This window comes from Hydra vulgaris, chromosome 07 (assembly GCF_038396675.1).
Source record: "Hydra vulgaris chromosome 07, alternate assembly HydraT2T_AEP".
NCBI lineage: Eukaryota > Metazoa > Cnidaria > Hydrozoa > Anthoathecata > Hydridae > Hydra > Hydra vulgaris.
In genome coordinates, this window is record NC_088926.1 from 18,455,762 (window position 1) to 18,482,500 (window position 26,739).

The 26,739-nt window shown below is 29.8% G+C and overlaps 1 protein-coding gene across 5 annotated transcripts in view; it reads left to right on the forward strand.

Annotated features, from left to right (window-relative positions):
• LOC105846647 (1-phosphatidylinositol 4,5-bisphosphate phosphodiesterase eta-2) overlaps positions 1-26,739 on the forward strand; it is an 83,418-nt gene that overhangs the window by 29,903 nt on the left and 26,776 nt on the right. For 2 of the 5 annotated variants that reach the window (XM_065801267.1, XM_065801264.1), the window contains exons 2-7: positions 4,926-5,011; positions 9,106-9,255; positions 9,535-9,726; positions 16,744-16,910; positions 25,821-25,945; positions 26,177-26,243. In XM_065801267.1, the coding sequence (XP_065657339.1) occupies positions 4,966-5,011; positions 9,106-9,255; positions 9,535-9,726; positions 16,744-16,910; positions 25,821-25,945; positions 26,177-26,243 (747 nt within the window). In that variant the 5' untranslated portion in view covers positions 4,926-4,965. Of the gene's footprint in view, positions 1-937; positions 1,045-4,925; positions 5,012-9,105; positions 9,256-9,534; positions 9,727-16,743; positions 16,911-25,820; positions 25,946-26,176; positions 26,244-26,739 lie in introns of those variants that run through there. The other 3 variants (XM_065801263.1, XM_065801266.1, XM_065801265.1) reach the window with 3 other exon arrangements.

A 26,739-nucleotide genomic window follows, 5' to 3' on the forward strand; every position in this document is an offset into this window, starting at 1 on the left:
GTGAAACGTCTTTACGACGTCTTATGGACGTCACAAGTCCGTAGGACGTCCTTAAGACGTCCAGTGGACGTTCTGTGCCCGCTGGGAAGATGGAGATAAATTTGAGGCGAGATATTGGAATAACGAAAGAATAAAAAAGAATGTAAAAAATATAGAAATATATAAAAGAAATAAAAAAAGGAAAATTTTTTATTTTGACTATAAAGTGCTAAAATAATTAATTAAAAACACTCATCGATTTGCCTCTGCTTAAATTTTGTGTGAATGTGTACTTTGGTTAAAAGTTTTAGGAACGTTATTTTGAAAAGTAGGGGGTGTTAAATACACCCTAACACTCACACACACACACACACACACACACACACACACACACACACACACACACACACACACACACACACACACACACACAAACACAGACATACACACATATATATATATATATATATATATATATATATATATATATATTTATATAAATATATATATATATGTATAACTATAATTATATATATATATATATATATATATATATATATATATATATATATATATCATATATACACACATATAGAGGTAAGACAGGTAACTCTACCCTTGTATAAAGCCTTCAAGAAATGTTTAGTAGATTTGTATCTACATTTATTTTTTATTTTTCTAAGATCAGTATAAAACAGCGTTTTCTTTTTACTTTTCATGAAATCGTTTACATTTTGCGTTTACTTTTTGCGTGTACTTGTTACTGCCTTATAAGCTTTCATTAATCGTTTTTTCGGTCTGTTTTTAGCTTTGCAATAAATTTATCTTTTTTTTTTTCATATGTTCTTGACGTTTCTAATTTAATTTGCTGTTAAATTTTTCACTAATATGTGTTAAGTTTGTTTTACTTGTTTGTATTTGCTTATTTGGTGTATTTTGTTACTTAGATATTTATCGTAGAAAAGTTTGAAAGAAACTTTATTACAAGTTGCAAAAAAAAAAAAAGTTCGTTTTTTAGTGGTTAGAGTTATTGGATTTATTGATGCTATTTATATCAACATACCGGTGAGCATTTTTACTTAGCAAAAGCAGAGTTGCTATATGATTTTTTTTTACAAGCTGGGTTTTAAAAAGAAATTGTCAATTTTTCGTATCTGTTAACAACCTTACAAAAATCTCACTACGTTTGACATTCACCAAAAACATTACCAAGTTTAGCAGGTTGAAAATAGTGAACTTAAAATACCTCTTGCTTAATGATGTAGCTGCATTGGTACACTTAGAGCAAGGCTATATTAGTCAAGGAGCTCCATTTAAAGTAGCAAAAAAAACAATGCTCGAAGCTTTTTTTATTTTAAAATTCTTAAAAAAAGTTAATACTTTTGTTAAGTTAGATTTTAGCCATTTTTACTTCTCATTTCTATATATAGAGCGGATATTTATAGCCTGCACCCTGCGGCATCGACTTTAAATACGCGGGGACTTAAACCTGTAGTAAAAATTTAGGAAATGTTTAAGATAGGAAAAAAATACATATGTTAAGAAAACCTTAAACTATCATAAATCTTTTTAAGTTAATAGTTAAAAACAAGAAAAAATACAAATGCTTTTGGATTTATAATATCTCATATAAAATATCTCATTTTATTTGCATAGCAAGTAAGATTTTATTACATTAAGATATTAATTTTATTTAAAATAGATAACAATTTTTAATTTCAGACCGCATTAGAAAGTCTATTAATCAACATATACTAATGATGGCTGTGCAAGTAATAATATGTATAAAATGTTTTTAACAAAAACATTTCACCATTTAATTTTAAATAAGAACTCTTCCTTATTTTGCAAGATATTTCGTTAATAAGATTGGTAATAAGAAATCTTTTTCACAAGAAAAGTGTACTGCGTAAAATGATTGCAATGATAGCAACCTAATCGTCCTTAAGGTGGTACATACCCTTTATTTTACAGAAATTAAAAAAAAATCAAAAAAACTATTATTACCAAAATTTAAATAAATTTTAATGAGGAATACGTTTTTAAAGTTATTTTTTGAATATTTTTATCAGATAAACTGATTTAAGCACCTTTTTTAATGTCTTAAATTTTTCAGGCATAGCAACGCCCTTAGCAACCATTTTTTCACTAACTCTTACTTGGTTTTATGCTAAAATAAATTATCAACTTTTGACAATGCCCTTCAGCAGCATGTCAAGTTAAATTTATTAGTCATACTTTCAAATCAAAATTTAGTTCAGTACAAGTTTTGCAAAACATGCAAATGCACGCATTGTTCATATGTGATTAAAACACTTTTGTAATAACAATATAGTTTTAATTTAGAAATTTTTATTTAAATAATATAATAAGAACTCATTCTGGAATTGAAATAGATTATTTGCTTATAATCAATACAGAAACATGAAAAAATAACATTTAACGCACGCCAGCATCTAGTGATTTACTGTCAACAAAGAACTCTGACCAGGAAAGTTAAAACTCGACCAAATAGTTCTAGAAGACAAAGATAATTATAACATTATGAATAGTTTTAGTTTGTTAAGATTTTTTTAACAAAAGAGGTAGCTACTTGCTCAGACTGTGGAAATAATGTTAATGTTAGAAATAATGAAGTTAAGCAACAAGGATTTAGTTTAGAACTATACCTATCATGTATTTGAAGTTCTTGTTAATGATATCAAACATTCGAAACTCACAAGAGTCTCATTGCTTATATATAAAACAAAAGCAATATCACATAATATTATGTGATATTACTAATGATTAAATGGTGGTAGCATTTTGAGAAGGTTATAGAGCTTTAAAATCTTTATTTATATACAACAATATTATTATTGCTTTGCATAGTATATATACTAGTGTTTGTAAAGCATTAATGACTAAAACAGCCACAGAAACAGCAAAAATAAAGAGACAGAAAAATGAAGAAACAATGGCCTGTACAGTTTCTGTTGATGGTTAATGGTAGAAGAGAGGACACAGCTCACTGAACATCTGAAGGACATTTTTGTATAGCATTATTAAGATTAATTATGAGAGTTTTGGTTTAAGACCAATAATATAAAAACTCAGTTTATGCTTAATGCATTTGTTGAAAGTTATAAAGAGCACATAAAAAGCATGAACTTTTTTGCATTATAACTTTGTTTTAGTTCAATTCCTGCATTACTATACAATGAAGAACTAGTCAAAATTTGAAGTCTTGAACTATTTCAGTTTTTTAGATATTTTGTTTACAAAATACCATCAAAATACCATTTTTTCAGTAATAATCGAGGCAAAAAGGCTTAATTAACAATTTTTTAAATTATTTCAAAATATTATACTTTGAATAAAAACAAATTAGAAAATTGTTGTATATTTTTTATGGGTATGTATCACCTTAACAACATAAAAACTATTGAGCATTAAAAAATGAAATATGGTTGGATTTTTCCTCGTAAAAATAAATAAAAGCATACGGGACTTGGTAAGATGTAGATTTAGATATTGTCAAGCATTTTATTAAATACGAAGGTCAACAAAAAGAACTTGTATTTCTTAAACTTATTTTTGACCAAATGAAGGGGGAGGGAGGACCCGATTTAAACAATTTACAAATAATTTCACAACATTTATGGAAGGAGGCTGGGATGAAGGCGGTGGTAGAGTTCAAAGGCACCCTAACTTCCATTATCTACGTTCTTTATCAAACCTTTTATGAAGATAACAACAACAGCAACAGCGAAAAGTTTATTTATGTCATATACGTTTTGATCTTTTAGGTTTACGTTTTATATGAAAACATGTATCAAGTTTTCTACGTACCAACAGTCTAAAATAACATAATTCTAAATAATAAGTAATTCAGTTCATGCTGAACTTGTTTTTGAAAAAAAAAACAATTTAAATTATTTATTTGTGGTTAATACCAGGTTAGATTACACATTGTTTATAAAAAGGTTGGAGAGAAAACAAATGCACTTTCTAAACAAAACCTTCTAAAACAAAATCCAAAATTTAAGAGCAAATTAAAATAAAAACAAGAATTAAATTTGTTTTTGATGAACAAATTTTGTCCATGTTAATCAAAAAAAAACTTGATATAAGTAGAACAACTATTAGATACTAAAAATTCAAGTGTAGTATCAAAAGTGAAGTATCAAAAGTATCAGAAGTATTACTGAGTGCAGTTTTAAAACTTATTCATTATAAAAAAAAGTTTGGGTTTTATGAAAACATGAAATAAAGACGCAAGATCTACAACGGGACCAACTGTACAACAAGACCAATACAAAAGACAAAGACAAAACAACAGGACCAACTGGACAACAAGACCAATAGAAGAGGACCAACTGGACAACAAGACCAATAAAAATATAATAATAATATATGAAAACTGTTGCAACATGAAAACTAGATAGACTTCTGTACCTTTTTTTTTTTCACATTTAAAACATTTGCAGCATTTTTAGATTTTCATGTCGTTTTTCAGCGCTTTTGAAATGCGCAAACTGTGTGCATTTATTATTATACTAGATAAAATAAATTATTTGTTTTTAAAAAACCGCGGTTTTTTAAATATATAAATATTTTGCAAATTTTACAAAATAACATGCTACAAGTTCATCATTGGAAGCTTTCATATAAATTTTAACAGCACTTAATGCACAGTGGGAATGCGTATATAGAGAAAATGCCTCTCCTTTAATAAAAAGGAAAAACTATTTTTTTAAATGAAAGTTTATTTAATTAATTCATTTTCTTTTCATTAAATTCCTTTCCTAAGTTTGCAGATCCAAAAATGTGTATTTATCACCCATGTTTTGCAGTTGCGTTTCTGCTTCCAGCTGTGTAATTTTTAAAGAACTTTTTGTTAAAAAGTGACGTAGTGGGTTTTAAAATTTAAATGGTTTTATTAAGTATATATTCTATTTTTATAGCAGAAATATAAACTCGACAGTTTTGTGAATCCGTGTAGCAATGACCCAAGAATACGAAAAAACACCAAATCCCGAAAATATTGACGGTAAGTCCTAATAGACATTTAGTCTTTTAAATGATTACAACAGATCTTTTTAAAATAGCGGAGAAAAACTAGTCTTTTTTGAAAAACGCGCCAATTTTTCCTACTCAGGGATCGTCCATAAATTACGCAACGCTCAACTTACTTAAAAAATGAAAGTTCATTTACTCTTTTGCGCGGTAATTTTTACTGAAACTGTAACGCCTAAATTTATTTTTGGTTTAATTAAAAACTGTACGAGGGAAAACTTATGATCTCTTTTGTTTTGCTTATTTGTTAAATTTAGCGTTACGTAATTTATGGGCTATCCCAAAGCGTCTTGACAGTTATAAAAAAAAAAGTTTACTATGTAGAAAAATTATTTTGGTGGAAAAGACGATGTTAAATATTTTTGTGAAAAGACAATAATAAATATTTTACTGCGTATTTTACTTTGTATTAAAAGCTGTTTGCTGTTGATTTATTTTATGCAATGTTGATTTATTTGATAAAATGTTGTGCACAATAGTGATAAAACTATTTTTTTTTTTTTTAAAAAAAGTTTATAAAAAAGGATTTGGTTAACCCATTCATTAATGTTTGGATTATTACGCATTTATTTCATTCAAAATATAACTTGTCTACAGTTTGAACTAAAGAAATCAGCGTTCAATTACCCTAAACAATTTGTATTTATAACTATTGTCAAATAATCAGATGATAAACAAGTTGATTAAAAACTATTTAACTATTTAAAAATTACGCAGTTGTAATTTCTACTTTTCTTTTTAAAAATATGAGATTTTTATAAGTTTTATTAAAAGATTTTTTAAAATTAATAAAAATAATTTAAGTGCTAATACTATTAGTAATAGTACTACTTATCTCAGTAAGTGATAACATTTTACCAACAAAGAACTTGTTAGTAAGTTTGAAACTATGAAATAAAACTTCTTTGAATCGCATTAAATTTCACAGATTAATATTAATCTTATTAAAAACTGCAAAAATCCTTTTTTGTTTTGTTTAGTAATTTAGGTATAGCTTTGTAGCATACAACTAATTAATGTTTAAGTCTCTAAATCTTCCTAATGTGTTTGGGTTTAGGAGTTTAATTTAACTCGAGACCTTACTTAATTTCTAAGTTGATCAAAAATGGTTGATTTTTAATACTCTCTGAATAGTATACTAAAGTAAACTGGTTTCTTAGGAAATTTTATTGACAAAAAAAATTAGATATCAAGTTGGTTGATATATATAACTTGATTTATGTAAAGCATTGTTAAAACTTGATTACTCTTATGATAGTGGTTCTTCAAAATATTTTAAAAGTTACTTGATTTCAAAGCTTTGCTGGCACTTCAAAATTCAATTAGGTCAATAAAACTGTCTGTAGTAGTAAAAGCATCAAGTTGTGAAAGTCCCACTATCAACAACTGACTTTTATGATAATTTATGCCTCAAAGTAAGCTTTGCATTTTTTTAGGATGAAAGATAAAACTGTGAGTTAAAGAGCTTAATGGTAATGTGGAATCAATTACAACCTGCCTCATGTCTTGTTTCTTTGTATAATTTATTTCTCTAGACAAAGGGTAGGAGTAGTTAACTCTGGTTTAAAATGTCCCATGCTTAGGGTTCTTATTTGGGTAGAGGCTAGAGATGGTATCTTACAAATAGTAAAATATAGTAGATGTAAACTTATGTTATATTGTTTTCTGCCTAGGATTATGAATGCTAGATCTTATTGACTCTACACATGGGTTTTTCAAATTGCCCTCTTAGTAGTGGCAACTATTTCTATTAACTCCTAATGAGAGTATAGGTCTTTAACTCAGTTTAATGGTTCTGAGGCCAGGTGGTAGTAAGGTTCCCCAATCTCTGTAGTAGCTTTATGAGAGTCTATTACTATAAAATTGAAACTGTGCCTATGCCATGTTGGCATGCATGGGTGGTGTTCTTTTTAGTGTTTCTGGTACGCATTGTCAAGACCACATATAAAGCTCTTTGTTACAGCTTTGAGTTGATTAGTACCCATGAGGCAGCTGTAGAGCCTAATGCTTGAGTATCATGCATGCTACCTTATTTTTTTCACTAGAATAGAAATTCAAATGTTGCACTTTATATTCACAATTCTGTATTCAAGTAGTTTTTTTGACACGTTTTCCCCAAAAATCTAGTCTCTGTCGCTTGTGCTCAGTTTCTCCTTGTTTTCTTTTTCTTATTGTACATATGCATTAGGTTCTAACTATTTAATGGCTCCTGGGATTATTTTTGTGATTTTCTTCATGATAATCTTTAGGTTATTGTCTTTAGGTTATTTCCTTGCCACAAATATCTTCCATTTTTATCTCCTGGTTTCATACAAACAAAAAGAAAAGAAAATAAAAAAGCTAGATAGAGAAACATACAAAAAAATGAAAGAAACATATATTAATCTACTTCTAAAGGTCAACATTCTCCTTTATTTTTTCTTTTAGGGTGCTATAAGGTTTCATCTGGTATTTCTCATCTATATAAAGGTTTTACCCCTGTTTCTCTGATGTTACTCATCTCATTCTTATCTTCATTTCTCATCTATATTAATGATTTTCCTGATAATCATTTGCTAAAATGGCAGATAAAATACTTGCATTTGAAAAAGCTATACACTCCAGTCCTAACATAAAGTAAGTGATGATTTGCTCAGGCAAGGCAGCTGATCTTAAATCTTTTCTCTTTTTTCAGAAACAGCTTTAGGATTTTAGTAGCTGGTAAGTTTTAACTTAAATAAAACTCAGTCTAAACTGCTAATAATTATTCCAAAAATGTTGGTATTCCTATATTGATGAATGGCAACACTTATACTGAATTTTGTACTTTCCAAGTTTTCTTAGATCATTTTTTCACTTATGACTATAACTATAATATAAATGTATGGTTTCTCATGGAAACTATATACTTATAATCCATTATAAAGCCCTCACTCTTTTAAACAAGATCATAAATTTTATTGTCTATGCTGTTGACTTGATCTAGCTGCCAAGACTTTGCTTCGTTGTTGTGAGGTTTTATATATTTTTATTATATAAAAACCTTTATAGAAGAAAAAAAGAGATAAAACCTCACAACAACGTCATAAACATTTAAGTAAGCTGTTGTCATTTATTCCATTAACAAAAACATATCTTGTAATCATGAAAAATTGCATAGTTATATTGTTGTTGTTCCCTAATGCTCACAAAACTTTCATTAATTTCTTTGTTTTAAGATTAACACGTAAAATTCTCTCAGATGTTTACTAGTGGTTGCTTGCAGCTTTGTTTGAAGTCAAAAAAATTGATCAGCCATTTTAACATCAATACTGGCTGTAAATATTTTTCCATTCTGTCATCTTGTTTCATCAACTCTTCCTATTTTAATAACATGATTATCACCTGAATGTTAGAATCAAAAAAGAATCAAATGAAACATAATCTCAAGCCTAAGTAATAATTTATTAAATATAAATATGCAATCATTTGCTCACTTTTTTCATCAAAAACATATGGCCTACTTAATCAGTATTTTTTATTGTCAATGTAGACTTTTTGTTTACTATATTTTAAAATGTATTTTTTTGTTCAATGTAGACTTTGATGCTCATTATTGTCTTTATTATGCCTTGTTCATTTATCGTTAATCCAAAAAACAATGTTCCTTCTTTTAGGAATTGTTTTTGTTATTTTTTATTTAAAAACTTAGAATTTGGTGTTGTGGCAAAGTAACCCAAGTTACCTAACTCTGGTGGGCACTAAAACCTTCCTTCTCTCAAAAATTAGGTCAGTAAAAAAAACACATTGATTTACGTTCAAATGAAAATAATTCTTTGTGTTTTGTGTTGTAGCAAGTTAAAATATGATACTAAATACCAAAAGTTTAAACTTTTAGATAAATGAATTGTATTTATGTTACTAAACCGCACACCTATTAACCAGATGTCTGAAAAGGAATTAGTCTTAAGTGAATTTGAATATATATATATATATGTATATATATATATATATATATATATATATATATATATATATATATATATATATATATATATATATATATATATATATATATGTATGTATGTATGTATATTATATATCGTTTAGAAATATTAGTCCATTTATCTAGTGGCTGCAATGTGAGAAAGATCAACTTATCTAAAACCAGAAAAGTAGTTAGTAAAAAATATCTTGTACTTGATGAAGATAAAACTGCATTTCGATATAAGCCATCAGTAAAAGGAAGTAATTTTAAAAGTAGGTATTTGATATTTTGATTTTTTATTACAATCATTTAAATAACTAGTATTTAGTAATTATATTATTTTGCAACAAAATTGAGTCAAAAAAATTTGTTTTATGAAAAAATTGCATTAATTTAAATAAAAACTGTAATTTGAATTTTTCTTTTTTTCACTATTTTTTTATTTGTGATCTCGTCTAGTTTTTAAAGTTTATTTAAAAGTAAATTAAAATTATTATTTTCTTTGCTTTTTGTTTAGTTTTTTTTTTTTTTTACTTTTACATTTTAATTAGTTTTGATCGCAGACATTATTGACATAAATGTTGCTGAGTCATTTGAAACAAAAATTTGTTTTAAGAAGAAACTGCTTCATCAGTTTATTGTGTCTTATAAAGATGATGAAAATAAAACACACAAGTTAGGATTTTTTGTAGAAGACCAAAATGAAGTGAGGTTTTGGAGCTCAGGTTTACAATATTTATCAGGTAATTAATACAGTCTTACCGCTTTGATTTATTAATAGTCATTTTATTATTACTATAGCAATTGTAAAATTAAAAATGGAAAAAAGTACTTTATTGTACTTTTTAAGTTTTTTTTTAATGTGTTTCTAATAAAACCGGTAATCATTTTGGATTGTTTCAAAGGTTGATCTATTTTTGAAGATTTTATTGATATTGCTATGAAATTGTTAAATAACCATGAATCAAAAATGTTAAAAAACTAGTTTTTTACATTGATAATTTTGGTTTAGGCAATATGTACCTGTAAAATGACATAAGGCAACAACATTACATAACAGTAATATAAGATAACAACGTTCTTTGATCTTGTGTTTGAATCTTCATCACAACTCTGGTTAGATAAACTAGCTTTTAAACTGTCAGAGCCCCCACAGTCTTTTTTAAAAAATAACAAGAAATAGTTATTTTTTCTCTCAAAAACTGATGGGGCAATGATAAAAAATTGTTAATTATAAAACTTTAATTAAAAGTCAGTGTTGTAAATATTGATGTAAGGTATCTGTATCAAGTGTATACTCAATATATTTACTAATATCTTTGAGTACTTATCCTTGCTAAGCTGTAGAGACTTCAGTACAAACATTGATTAAAGGTTTGGATTTTGGCAGGTATTATCTGGACATGAAGGATTTTTAATACAAAAATTTATTTTTATTTTTTCTTTTTCTGAAAAAATTATCAAGATTAAAGTTGACTTTTGAAAAAAATAGTTTAAGCTATAAGTGCAAAAGTATAATATATACATACATACAAACAGTTACCGAAACAGGTATCCAAACAAACTATTTTTAGCTATAGTTCTATATTAAATGAACAAAACCTCATACTGTTTGACAAGTTATATTATGTTATATAAATGTACCATCAAACATTTATTACACTAGGTAGATTTCTCTTGGTAAGAAAAACTAAAATGACTGTAGAAAAAAGGAAAAAAACCGGACATAAGTTTTTGTTTTCTTTTTTGTCATTTGTTTTTTCAATATTTAGTCCATCCTCCTTTATTAGTTAATACTTTGTCAATTCTCTTAGGCATTGACCTATACTGAGCTAGTAAGTGACCATGATTGTATTTGTAGAAAAAAATACAACCTTACAACAATGGGAGAGTGGCTAGGGCTTTTCGGTTCTGGGTACCCAGACTCGGCGAGTCTGTGGGTAAATACCCAGATCCAATCCCTGGTTTAAGGCTCGGCAAGTCTCTTGGTTTGAATGTTTTGCCTTGTTTTGTAGGCAGCGGTGTGTCGTCGAACTGGATCCCTACCTTTTTTAAAAAATATAGTAGTAGGGTTTAGGAATCTAACTTAAAGTTGAACTTGGCCACGGCTTTTTAGATATTTTGAGAACATTCAAGTTTATGTATGTTTCCATGTATGTCCGAATACACACTAAAAGAATTAACTTCATAACTTAAATTTTTTCTAATCGAATGTGTTTATATATAAGCAAATGCTTTAAAGGATTTGCTAATATAATATGTTTCTATATTAGCAAATATTTTAAAAGCATTCACTAATATGAAAACTTTTGATTAGAAAGATTGAAGTTAAGAAGTTAATTCTTTTAGCGCGTATTTAAGAAACTTGAAAAAACAAACACTTTTCATTTATTAATTACTTCTCTATTTTAAGAAAAAAAGTGAAATATCATAATTTTACTAGAACATTTTTTACAGCCCTATTATGCTAAAGCACTCCAAAGTGTGGGAATATTCCACTCAATGTACCATTTGAAAAGTGGAAAATGCAAAAGTGTTCAATAAAATATCAAACAAAAATGGAAATACTTCATCAATGATTAAACATTTAAAAGTTAAACATGGAATATCTTTACCAACGCGGAAAGAAATAGGAGAAAATTCTAGCACCAAACAATTTAAAACCATCGACACTTTCGTTTCCGTCACAAGAAAGCGAAGAAATTGTCTCTAAAATGGCTGCTCTTGATGGTATATCAGATAGGGTGATTACAAAGTCTAGTTTTATTCGTGAAAGTTTTGTAAAATCAAGTTATAATCTTCCTAAAGCCGAAAGAGATGTTATAAATTTAATTCATGAGTTTTATGAAAAAAAGAAGTTCGAAATATTAGAATTGTTACAAGAAAAAATTAAAGAAGGCTGATGATTTAGCATTACACTTGATGAATGGACAAGTATCAAAATTCGGAAATATTTCAATATCAATTTGCATGGAATTGACTCTGAAGTTTATAGTCTGGGTTTAGTGAGAATTTTTAACTCGTGTACAGCTTTACAGTTAGTTGTGAAAGTAGAACAACAGTTAAACACATATAATATTAATTTTAAAAAACATATAGCTGGTTCAACCGGCGACGGTGAAAGTGTACTGATAAAATTTGGATGAGAGTCTCCTAGTCTCTATAGCTTGTGTTTGAATTACTATATAAAAAGAAAAGTATTACCGTCTTGCAAGATGAAGATGACATCGATGGAGATAGATTGACTATGGTCAAGATGATATTAATGATGATCAAGATGAAAATTATTGTTCTGATGAGAGCGACAGTGACGTCAAAGAGTACAGACAAATTGAATTAAGAAATTTAGGCAATATAGAAGAAAATATAAAAAGTGTTCGTATAATTGTTAAATTTTTTAAAAGTTCTTCTGTGAGAAATAAAATTTTGAAAAGAATCAGTAGCAAGAAAAGATTATAGTTTTAGGAAATGAACTTCAGCTAGTGTTAGACGTAAGAACTCGTTGGAACTCAATGATCGAAATGATATCTAGATTTTTAAAATTGTTTTATATCATTAAAAAAGCTCTGCAAGATATTGTCTTGCAGAGCTTCTTTAATGATATAAAACAATTTTAAAGTGTACATTTAATAGAAAATATTGAATTATTAAATGAATTATTAAAAAGTGAAGATTTTTTGTCAAGACAAGAGTATTAAGTTGAGTTGTCAGCAAATTCAGCCACCTTAGATTTCATGAAGATTGTTATTATAGATAAGAAACAATACAGGAGCAAAGATAGAAACTTGTAGTATCCTTAAAGCTATTTGAAATAAAGAAAAGGGTAGGCCCTCAAGAATAACTTTACTATTGCAGTTAGAAAGAAATAATTTAATAACTTCAAAACCTTTATATAAAGAAACAACAGAGTGAAGACTAATCCTAGGATAGTTGGAAAGGTCAAAGTGTTTTCTCGAGTTTTGAAAAATTGGAACCACTTAATTAGCACTTTTTAAAAGTTTAGCAAAAATCGAAGAGAGTTCTGCAGAACACTTTTTCAAGACTATGATGGAAATCTTGTCTGAAGCACAAACTGTAGAAGTGTTAAATTAAGAACTAACTTTAGCATTAAAAGCCAGAGCGATTTTGATGTTTAACAATGGGTTAATCTTTTTAACTGTCAGGAAGAGTATGGCCATTATATTCATGAGTCAAATTAGAGTAAGATTTTTTTGCAAATAACTCTGCTTTATTCTGGGGATAAGTAAAAAGATCAGACCCATGAATTAGAGAATAAATGTTAGACTTACTTTAGTTAATAACACTGTTGAAGACTAACCGTAAGTCTCTAGAACCTAACATCTGAGATAAGATACAAGGTTTAGTAAACTGAGAATAACATAGCTTAACATCAGATAGGACTTTTTTACATTGGCTTATTGCAATAATAAAGGGAAATTTTGATGGTTAAGCGCCAAACCAGCCTAAACAACAAATATGTTGAAATGAGATAATTTGACGCAAAGTTTAATAGTCTTTAAGAAAAGCCACTAAACAGAAAAAATTAAAAGTAATTGCAGTTCAGTGCACTTGAAAATTTAAATTATAGTATTTTGATGTTTGCAACAAAACACTACATAAATCATTTTTTAATATAAACTAATTTTTTTCAACTTTTTTGTATAGGCCGGTTTGGCACTTAACTATCTATTTGTTCTTAAGAGAGATGTTCTTGTAAAAAAGATGAAAAAAATGATAAATGTTTAATAAAGCAACTGCTCAAGTTGGTGAAAAATATATATCATATTGGTGAAAAACATATTTTTGCTATTTATTTAGATGCTGGCATACAATATCCTTTCATTGTTATATAAACTTTAGTATTTATATGATGTAGTATTTGCCGAAAGAGAAGATGATCAGATGGATGTGTGGTGTGACACTAGCAAGACAAGAAAAGGAGGCATAAACTTAGACAGATTAGAAAAAAAGTTGTATTGAACAACGTTTGTTAGAAAAGATTTAAGTAATTTAGGTATCAGCATGTAGAGAGGTAGCATCTTCAGTAGAAAATGGTAGTGGTAGAAGTAAAAAAACTTGAAGAAAGTTCCTTACATATTGTATGAATAAGCTTTAGTTAAGAAAAAAAATGCTCTAGATTGTTTATATTAGAGAAACAGCATCAAAGAGGAAGGCTAAAGCCTGATGATGATAATGATGATGATGATCATCATCAGGCTTTAGCCTCTCCTTTTTATGCTGTTGATGATAATGATGATATATATAAATGTTTATGCAGCCCCGGTCACAAACCTGGCCCCGTTCCTGGCTATATTTTATCAAACCTGGCCCCAGTCACAGTCAAATATCAATGGTCACTTACTACATTGAGCTTTTGTGCTATTTCACCAACTGTTTTGCCTTCTTTTGAGATCTCTTACCTAGCATCTTCTGTCAATTCTTCACTTTTCACAATGGTAACGGTTTTCAATGGATTCTAAATGTTACAAAAATAAAAATTATAATTTTTATGATTTTTACTTACAGTGCTGGCAAAAAGTCTTGCAACAAGGCACAATTTTACACAAATCAATGTTTGCAATGTGTACTCAAATGCAAAAAGTCTTGCAACATCATAATTACTTTTCATAATTACTTCCAAAAACAATAATGCTTTCAAAAATATTATATTTTCACCAAAAACAAGTTCAATTATTTTTATTACATTGTATAATCATTTTAAACAGATGTACTATTAATATTTGGTAGGATATCCTTTGTTTTTGACTCTGAAGTTTATATTTATATTTTTATAACACAGCACTAATTCGTTTGGGCATAGATTTAGCAAGATTTTCACATAGTCCTGATGTAATTTCTGAACACCATACATGACGAATAGCATTTTATAAACCATCTAATGAACTGCAGTTCTTAGCAGATACACGCTTCTTGATTAACATCCAAAGATTTTCAATTGGGTTGAGATCTGGAGAATTTCCAGGCCAATCAAGCAACTGTATGTTTTTTGATCCAAGCCACTGCTTCACAGACTTCACAGTGTGGCATGGTGCTGAATCATGTTGAAAAATTGTGCACTGATGAATAATCATGAAATTGATTAGAGATTCATCCAAAACGTTGAGGTACTTTTTTGCATTCATAGTTTCTCCTTTGGGCAAAAAGTATAAATCTCCGAGGCCATGAGCAGAAAAACAACCCCACACCATTACAGCAGGTGAATGCTTCACAGTTTTGCATGTGTATTTAGGATTGGTAGGATTAGAACTAGTAGGTCGACGAACAAAAAGCTTAACATCAGAGAACTGACGAAACATGGACTCATTACTGAACATCACCTGTGTCCACTGCTCTTCTGTCCAATCTTGATGCTTCTTGCAGAACTCAATGTGCTTTTTTCTCATCTTTTCAGTTACTAATGGCTTCTTAAATGGCCTTCGTGCAGGTATGTTTAATTCCGCAGAAAGTCTGTGACGGATTGTGCGCTTTGAGACATTAGAAAGTGTTGGTATGCTGTTCTGTAGGTCACTAGAGGTTATTGAAGGATTCATCTTGACCATTGTTACCATCCTGAGGTCAGTACGCTGTGAAGTGACTCTAGGATGTCCAGACCTCTTTTTAAGAGACAGGGGGATAACCTGCTTTACAACATGCCAAATTGTAGTGCGTTCAACCATATAAATTGTTGCAATGTCTGCATGAGACATACCACTTTTAGCAAGACGTTGAAACATGCTTTTTCTTCTTTACTAAGCTGCCGAATCTTAGCCATGATTTTCACTGAATTAACTGTTTAAGCTACAAAATTTTCTTTATAAATATATTCATACCTAAAGATAAAAATATAAGATAATAATGCTGAGCCTACTGGCGTCGAAACATTGATTTGTGTAAAGTTGTGCCTTGTTGCAAGACTTTTTGCCAGCACTGTATATTATCCTATTTAGCTTATAGCTATTAGGATATTTATAACATCTTACATCATTAACTTTATTGAAGATCTTGACCAAAAAATTTGCAGAGAGTAACTGTCCGAATATTTTTTTCTGCAGTCTATTTAGTTTATCTTACTAAAAGAGACATCTACCTAGTGCAGTTAATGTTTGATGGTACACTTGGATAGAACTTGTCAAGAGCTACAAAACTATATATAACAGTATGAACTCCTAACTGGTTGTCAGAAAGTTTTTCTGTCTTTTGTTGACAAAAAAAAAAATTAAAATGCAAGACTAGAATTTTTTTTATTTTTATAATTTGATAGACTGCCTGCCCCAACCAAACCCTCAGTTTGACCTGCGAGTCAGGCTATAAGTTAGTCGATGTAGCAGCACTCTGTTGCAAGTCAGGCTATAAGATAGTCGATGTAGCAACACTCCCTTGTAGCAGCAGGCTATAAGATAGTCGATGCAGCAGCACTTCCTTGTAGTAGCAGGCTATAAGATAGTCGATGTAGCAACACTCTGCGCATGATTTACAGTAAAAAAATAAAAATAAGCACATTTTATTAAAAAAAATAAAAATAAAAACATTAGTTATATTTTTAAAAACGTTCTGATATATATATACATGTGTGTATATATATATATGTATATATATATATATATATATATATATATATATATATATATATATATATATATATATATATATATATATATATATGTATATATATATATATATATATATATATATATATATATATATAATATATATAATATATAATATATATAATTTTTATATATATAGTGTGTATTTTTTAGATGAATTAAAAAAACCAGAAGATCCTATTGTAGATGATTGGTTACGTGAAGCATTTGATGCTGCTGATGTCAACAAGAATAGTTTACTAGGTCTTAAAGAAATTTCTCAGCTATTGAATTCTTTAAACATATCCAAGGAAAATTCGGATGTAAAGTTAAAATTTCAAGTATGCCTGTTTATTACACAGTTTAGTTCAAAAATAATGAACAAATAAATTAATATAATTATAACACAAAGTGTAAATTTTGTCAAATATTTAAATAATTATATCAATGCCTCTTACAATCTATATTTGTTTATCTAGTTATTAAATTATTTTTTTAACATCTTTACTTCCAACAAGACTGCAAGCAACCAAACTTTATGAACTTTTTAAAGTAAAATAACAATTAACAGATAACTTAAAAGATTGCAAATTATTTGAATCAGGAAAACAAGATGAAGGAAACGAATTCCGAAGAACTGATGATTAAGGAAAAAAGCTAGATAAATATGAAATATTGGAGCACTTCACAGTAAAAGAATGGGAACATTCACAGTAAAAGAATGAGACTTAATTAAATGACAAGTATTACAAGAATGAGTTTTAGTAGATGGCACAAAAGACACTAGCTCTTTAGAGCAGCACCCATTATAGTATTTATAGAAAAAAGAAAGCGAAGCTACACTTACAATGTGTTAAATAACACAAGATTGCATCTTGTCTAAAAGAGAAAGGACATTTGAAGATCCGCTCTAGGTATGGCTACGGTATTCCATACAAGGAAAAATTAAGGATTTATAGAGATAAAGAATAGAATGCGGAGTAAGAAAGTGACAAGCACGATAAAGAGATGCAACATTAGCAGATGCTAATTTTGCAATTGATTTAATTCATTACTTCCAAGAAAGATCAAAAAGAAAAAAACTGAGTTTTATCTGAGTTAGAGTTCACCAGCCACTGAGACCCCCATGCTGTAGCAGAAGCCAGATCTTTTTTAAGCTCAAGTGCCTCCACTCAAACAATCAGAGAGTGTTGGCTTCTTATCAAAACAAGAATAAATGGTTGTATCATTAGGAAACAATCCTACCACAGATGTGAGGATATCTAGGAGATCGTTAGCGTAAATTTAAAAAAGTATAGGGTCAACACTTAGTGACTAAGTGTGTTATTTTCTTGATTTTTTCTTGATTTCTTGTTGTATATATATATATATATATATATATATATATATATATATATATATATATATATATATATATATATATATATATATATATATATATTAGGGCTTGAATTAACGTAAAAAAAATCTAATCGGGATTTTGTTGTTGCTCATAACCCCTCCTCCACTCCCGCCAGAAGGGAGGGGGCATTATTCATTTTAACTTATTTATAATAACATATATAATAAGTCTCATTTTTGCATAAGATGTCATAACATTTACGTTCAGCGATTGTAAAGTAGCTTTAGTTATAATTTACATTACTACTATTATTATATTGCATTAAATCTAACAACTGTATTTTTATAAAATCAATGAACTTTTAAACTGTTTAAAACAACTAGAATATTTAATTTTCTATAAATTTTTAACAGTAAAAAAAATTATTTAAAACTCTAAGAAAACAATCTATAAATTTGAAACAGTTATAGAAAACTATTAAAAATGACAAAAACATTATCGTGATAAAATGTTAAAACTTAACATTTTCACAAAAAACCGCACAATCACAAACAAGAATGATAATTAGATTCTTATTAAGTAAGTTTTCTTATCTAAGTAACCTTATCAAATTCCCATGATATTTTTATCTATTGCTTTTTCATTCAATAAAATAAAGCGAAAGAAAAAAATGTGTTTAAATAATAGAATCTTTTACGATCTAATACTTGTTTTGATTGCTAATAGAAAAAGTATTAGATCGTAATCGTAAATATTTTGATCGTTTTGTAATCATTTCACTAGTTTAATGCTTAGAATTTTTTAGGATTTTTACTAAGCAAAAAATCATACGCCATTACAAGTTATTATTTAATATTTTAATTTTAAGGGGTTACAATGCGCTAAAATAAAATTAAAAGTTGTCACAATTTTCTTCCTCGCTTTCACTTTCTTCCAAATCCGATGTTGTAACTGTCGCTAGATCAATGTCTGTTTTTCCTGACTTTCTTTTTCTTTTTTCCGGATAACGATGAAAATTTGCTGACAATTGTCTAACTTTATCATTATACCATTCATCCATAGCAGTATAAGGTTTAAATTTGTCAATTTCAGGACCTTCTTCACTTATCCGAAGTAGAGATTCTAAGAAATCTCGTCTAAGACAACTTCTCCAGTCATTTTTTACGCGATTCATACATGAAAACATTCGTTCTACTTTCGCATTTGTAAAATGAAAAATTAAAATTAGTTCAAAAATATCAAGAATATTTTGGCATTCTTTGACCAAATTTGATTTGGAAAAAACAATTTCCGAAATTTTCAAATAATACTCATTTTGATTGTTACTTATGATGGGAAACATGTATGCTTTTAAAATGATCCACTCATGAAGTATATTATTCAAATCACATCCTACACCAATTAAAAATTCAGAAAAATGTTCAACAACTTCACCGATAGCTTTATTGCCAAAAGTTCCATCATTCACATTTAATGGCCAGTTATAAGCGTCAAGTAAAGCTACCAAATGTATAAACAATGGTGATTTTTTGAGAGATTGAAAGCGGCCTTCCATACATATGGTAATATTTGCAATAATTACCTTGTACTGGTCAAGAACATGGCTATTAACTTTGGTATATTGAGAAAGTGCAATATTTTGATAACATTGCTTTGAATCAATTGTCTCAATATCTTTAGACAGTTTTTTCTAATGGTTCATAACACTTGTATCATCAAGCAAATTGTCTAACGAATTTTCTAGAAGAATTTTCAGCTCGGCCATTGTCCATGTAAATTCTTGAACTCTTCTTACAGCTTTTACTGGATCATGAATATTGTTCTGAAAACTTAAACTCAGGCGCTGAAGGGGAGATAAAACATCAAAATATATTGATAAAAGAATAGGCACAGACGCATTTTTCCATCGCTTTAAAAAACCCTTTAACTCTGCTCTCTTTGCTACCTGGGAGTCTGTTACAGCCAATGATTCAATATGTGTCATAAACACACCATAATTTTCTAAAGCAATTTTCATTGCTTTATACTTGTGATCAATCCACCGAGTTCCGCATGCTTTTGTTGGTTTCGGAACGCTATTACCCCAACCTTCGGCTAATCCTTGTAGTTCTCGGTAGCGCTTTGGTGACTTTTGATACAAGTGATAAAGTTGTAAAAGTAGTTCGTCAACAGTTTTGAAGGCAGATAAATTTTCAAATGCATCTTTAAAGCAAGTTCAAGTTGATGGTTAAAACAGTGTACAACTTCCAGCCAAGGAGAACCTTCCTTTAGTAATGTGCCTAAACCAGCATAAGCTCCTAGATTAACGTTAGCTCCATCAAGATTTACACCCAATGATGTTTATAAGAATTAATAATACCAACTCTTGTAAAAGCGTCTGTTATACATTTTTTCAGGCCAACAGCATTAGAATTCTCTGCTGTTTCAATAGATAAAAATTCTACTTTCGGGCTTCCGTCTTTTAAATAAAGAATGTAAATCAATTCCTGTTCGGATACAGCTGAATCTGTGCTTCCATCACAGAGAACACAGTAAAATCTACAATTTTTTAAACATTCAGTTAATTTGTTTTTAATTACGGTGCCAATGTAATCTGTAAATATTGCAGCTGCAGGGTCAGTGCCATAAGAATTTCCTAAATTTGTAACCTTATTCTTCTTTTCTAATGCAATCAAATAAGGATAATCTGTGAATGGACGCTCTCGTTTTGCCAAGTAATACGCAATATTAAACTTTTTCTGTAACGAGTCAGCGTCTTTTACGGCCATTTTACATAAACCACGCCCGATTGGAGTATTATGAATAACATGGTTAGATTATGAAACTGAACCTAATGTTGTTTGTTGATGAATTCGCGTGGCCTCTTTATGTTGCGCACTGCTTAAGTGCGATGCCAGTGAATCTTTTTATTGATATTGTTCCTGTTTTGATCCAGGTCATGGAAAACAATTTTGTTTGAATTATCCGTTTTTCAAATTGTTTACATAAACTGCATCTTAATCTTACAACTTCATTTCCATTTAAATCGTATTCTAACTCGCAATTAAAATGTTTTTCCCACTTTTTAGCTGTAGATAATCTGCATCTGTGGTCCTTATTTGCATCCATTTATTGCTATTAATTTAAAATTAGCTAGTGTACTAACAAACTTTAAAGTTTTTTTTTAATAACTATTTAGAGTCTATATTGCCTTCCACTATTCTTCGCAAAATAAACTTATAAAAATATCATTAAATTTGTTCATAATGAATGAGCTAAATCAGAATAAAGCCCTTGAGAATTCGAGTTAAGAAAGTGACTTTTCAATCAATTAACTTTTATTTCTTTTTTCAATCAAAATTTTTTATTTCTTGATTCGAATAAGTATTAAATCGTTTGTTTTTTATAAATTTTTCCTTCCTTAAACAATCGGTCTTTTTCCTGCATTTGAACATTTTTGCTAATTGATTTTCTAAATCTTTCTTTTACTTTATGCTCCGCTTTAAAAAAAGAATTATCGTTACAGAAGTCACTGCAGTTTTATACTGTAAAAAAACACTATATATTCGCGAATAGAGTATCAATCTTCCAAAATAAAAAAAGAATAATTACGAAAAAAAAGAAAGATCGCGAAAAAACAAATTTTAAGAAAAAACTAATCGCGAAGGTGTGAAAAGTAATCGCAATACGCTTAATTCGAGCCCTGTATATATATGTGTATATATATATATATATATATATTTTTTTTTTTTTTTTTTTTTAAACATCTTCGCTTCCAACAAGGCTGCAAGCAGCCACTAATTAAAGTTGGAAGTTACTGTAAGAGAAAAGATGAAGATTGTAGAGCAAGATAACGATTGACGGACGATTTAAAAGATTGCAAATTATATGAATCAGGAAAGCAAGATGAAGGAAGCGAATTCCAAAGAACTGATGTTCGAGGAAAAAAACTAGACGAATAAGCATTTTTGGAGCACTTAGGAACAGTCACAGAAAAAGGATGACACTTAATTGAATGACGAGTAACACGAGAATGAATTTTAGTAGATGGCACAAGAGACGCTAGCTCTTTAGAAGAGTGCCCATTATAGTATTTGTAGAAAAGAGAAAGAGAAGCAACATTACGACGATGTGATAATGGTTGAAGGTTGGCTGCGAGAGCAGGTCCAACTATGTTTACAATGCGTTTTTGCACCTTGTCTAAAAGAGAAAGGACATCATTAGAAGATCCGCCCCAGATATGGCAACAGTATTCCATACAAGGCCGGATTTGGGATTTATAGAGATAAAGAATAGAATCCAGAGTAAGAAAGTGGCGAGCTCGATAAAGAGATGCAACCTTAGCAGATGCTAATTTTGCAACCGATTTGATATATGGTTTCCAAGAAAGATTCGAAGTAAGAGTTAATCCAAGAAGATGAAGAGTAGGTGACTCATCGAGTTCATCACCGTTCATAAATATAGGAAGATCTAAATTATTGCGATAACGATTGGCTGAGAAAAATTGAGTTTTATCTGAATTAAAGTTCACCAGCCACTGTGAGCCCCATGCTGTAGCAGAAGTGAGATCCTTTTCAAGCTCAAATGCCCCCTCCAAGCAATCAGAAGGTGTTGGTTTCTTATCACGACAAGAATAAATGGTAGTATCATCAGCAAACAATGCCACCTTAGGTGTGAGAATATCTGGAAGATCGTTAATGTAAATTAAGAAAAGTATAGGGCCAAGGATAGAACCTTGAGGAACCCCTGAAGTTACAGAATAAGAAGAAGAGTGTTGTCCATCGAGGACAACTTTTATGCTACGATTGGAAAGGAAAGATTCAATGATCTTAAAGATGTTGCCGGATACACCATAAGAAGAAAGCTTATGGAGAAGACCAGCATGCCAAACTTTATCAAACGCTTTTGAAATGTCAAGAGCGATGGCCTTAACCTCTCCACCTTCATCTAATGCACGATAAAACCTGTCAGTTATTACTGTTAGCAAATCAGCTGTAGAACGAGAAGATCGAAATCCATATTGATGGTCAGAAAGTAAGTTATTAGATTCAAGATGAGAAATTAAGTGTTTGTTAATTAAAGATTCAAAAACCTTGTTTATGATAGGAAGAAGACTTATGGGATGGTAGTTAGACAAATCAGATCGCTCCCCAGAATTTTTGAAGATAGGGATAACAGATGCGGCTTTCCAGCAGGCTGGAAAACAAGACTCTGATAAGCACTTGTTGAATAGTTTTGAGAGTATAGACGACAGCTCCGGAGAACACTTCTGCAAGACAATAACAGGTATGTTGTCTGGGCCACAAGCTGTGGAAGAGTCTAGGCAGGAAATCACTTTAGATACAGATAATGGAGTGATATGAATGTCAAGCAATGGATCAACCTGTTTGTTGGCAATATCAGGTAGAATGCAATTAGTGGAATCAAGAGATGATATTGATGAAAAGTTTTTAGCAAACAGTTTGGCTTTGTCTTTAGGTGAGGTGACAAAGTCTGAACCATACAAGAGAGGTGGAATTATAGATTTGCCCTTATTATTGATATTATTAAAGATTCTCCAGAAGTCACGAGAGCCTAATTTTTGAGATGAGATACAAGATTTCATGACCTGAGAATAGCGGGTTTTGGCGTTAGACAAAACCTTTTTACAGTTGTTTCTAGCAGTAATAAACAGACGTCTGTTTTCTGGAGAATTGTTTTGCTGATAAATATGGAAGTAACGGTTTCGATTGGCAATCGCAGCAGCACAGTGTGAGGAAAACCATGGAGGAGAGTGAGGTTTGATCTGGAATCGTCGAGAGGGAATAAAAGATTCCATGCCTGCCTGAATCCACGAAGTTATGTAAGAAGCACATTTGTCGACAGGAAGTTGAAAGATTTCTACCCAAGGGCCATCACAAAGAAAATCACGGAAAGAATCCCAGTCAGCTTTACTGTAGTTGTAAGAGGTTCGATAATAGGGGGATTCAGGTGATGAAGAAGAATGAGATATTAGTTTTAGAGAGATCAAACTGTGATCAGAAGCACCTAAGGGTGAATGTGGAGAAACTTAGCACTGACTAGGATCAGAAACAAGACATAAGTCAAGTAGAGAAGGTAAATGATTAGGGTTGTCAGGAAAGCGAGTTGGAAAGTTGACTATTTGAGTTAGGGATTGAGAAAGGCAAAAGTTGTGGGCTTTAATGCCTGCAGAGTCACTGACACTAGAGCCGAGCCATTCAGAGTGGTGATCATTAAAGTCACCGACAACAACTATATTAGCTGATGGATAAAGAGAGAGGGCTTGGTCAATATGATCGGAAATAACATCAAAAAGAGTGCAGTCTTGAGATGAAGGAGAGCGATATAGAACAAAGAGAAAAGCAATAGAGTGAAGTGGTGCTAAACGAAAGCATATGAAAGAATAGTCTGTGGATTCAAACCTAGTTTCACGACAAACAGGTGAATTCTTACGAATGTAAATGCCCAGGCCAAGCATGTGACTATTGGAGTCTTTACGAATCAGAGGAAGATAACCATCAACACTAAGATCACAAGATGAGACAGCGGAACTCAAATTAGTCTCACAAAGAGCAAGTAGGTCTGGTGAACTTTGCAAGAGATAAGACTCGACCGAAGAAAAGTTACTTCGAAGACCACGAATATTAGTGAATGATAGGTTTAGAGAACTTGGTGATGATGATGGTTTTTTGTGTTTTATAGTTTTTGGTACTTTATTCATTTTTAAATTAGATTGAAGAACTTGACTCAAAGCATAGATAGTACTCAGGACACCGTTTAATAGCCCAAGCAATTGCCTCATTACTACTAATAAACCCTAAGCCGTAACAAAGGGCTCCAAATGTGGCCTCCGCAATGCACACCAAAAGTACAAACAGGGAAACCATCCATGCGCAACATGGCACTGTTAATACTTTGATATTTTTCAGCTACCACAAAGTTCGGGAAACCTGACTACCAGCCGGCCTCAGAACCATAAAACTGAGTTTTAGAGCTGTACCCTCATAAGGAGATAATAGAATGAGTTGCCTAGTCATAAAAACAGTGACACAAGCAAACCCATGCATTGAGTCAAGAAGATCCAGCATTCAACATCCTAAACTGGAAACAATGTATTAGAATACATCTGCGCCAGCCTAATAGATGAAGAAGGGGTGCGAGGCTGGTCAACAGATAGAATCTGTTTACCCCTTAAGTCTTTGCCTAGGAGGCCTTCTACAAGACAGTAGCTGGGTGCATTTAACATCTGCCCAAGATGAGTATTTTTATCGAGACACCATCTCTAGCCTTTACTCAACCAAGAGCCCCAAGGCAGGGGGTGTTTTAAATCGGAGTTGGCATCTCCTAGCCTTTGCCTAAAAAGGCGTATCCTACAAGGCAGCAGGACATGAAGCAGATTGTACAGGGTTACATGTTACCAGTAGCAGGATAACCTGATCTGACAAAACATATTTTAATTTCACGAGCGCGATATAACACACTTGACGATTTTCTTCATCACAAGCCCTGTGTGTATATATATATATATATATATATATATATATATATATATATATATATATATATATATATATATATATATATATATATATATATATATATATATATATATATATATATATATATATATATATATGTAAATTATGATATTGTATTTTACAAATAGAGTGCTCAATGTTCTTAAAGAAAAGAGCAATAATAAATATATATATATATATGTATATGTATGTATGTATGTATGTATGTATGTATGTATGTATGTATGTATGTATGTATGTATATATATATATATATATATATAAACAATTTTAAAATGTATTCTACAAAATAGAGTCCTCAATGTTCTTAAAAGAACAGAGCAATTATAAATTATAAATTAAGTTATATATATATATATATAAATATATTATTGTTTTTTTAATCTTAAAAGGAATGCTGTAATGAAGAAAAAAATAATGAGAACGGAAAGTTAACACGTAATGGATTTGCAGAATTTTTCAAGTTCTTCTCATTTGACAAAAATGAAGTTTCTGGTATAATCAAGGAGTATGGCAGGTATTTTAATATAAATTGTATTTATGTTATTAAACCACACACCTGTCAATTAGATATCCAAAAATTGATTACTCTTCAGCAAAAAAAAGGAAAATTTTCTTTTTTAAAATACATTTGATATGCTTCTAAATACATGAGTCTATGTTGGTAATAAAATATTAGTTTTTAATTATCATTTGTTGATGTCAGATAACAAAATTTCATACTTAAAAAATTATTGTTATTTTTTAGAACTATTTTTGGAAAAGTTTGCCTTAATGCAGAATCTATGCAGAAATTTTTTAGAGAAGTACAGCAGGTATTATCAGAGATAAAATATTAGGCAATAATTATAAATTACTTTATTTATATTATATTATGAAGCAGTGTTTCTGAAAGGGATGAGGGGTAAGTCCCCCTTCTCCACCTAAGTTGGGAAGTTCAACTTTTTAAAGAGGAAATCTAAATTGGCTTTTTTAAATTTTATAAAAAAAGTATAAAATTTAGTTTTAAATTATTTAATTTTTTAATAGTGCACATGTAAAGCTTTTTTTTTAAATCTTGGTTTTTATCAAAGATTTTATGAGCGAAAATTCCTCCAAAGACTTGTGTTAATTTCTTAATTTTATGTGTTTTGTTTTAATGCATTTAATTTTCAATATTTTGTTTTCTTATTCTATGGAATCATTCTTTTTAATCGAAAAATTAACATGTAATTTTTTTATTTATTTCTGAATATAAGCTTCGTTTTTCGTATCTTTTTATTACGTAAAATAAATCACTATTAAATAATCACTGTGTTGATGTCATTGTCA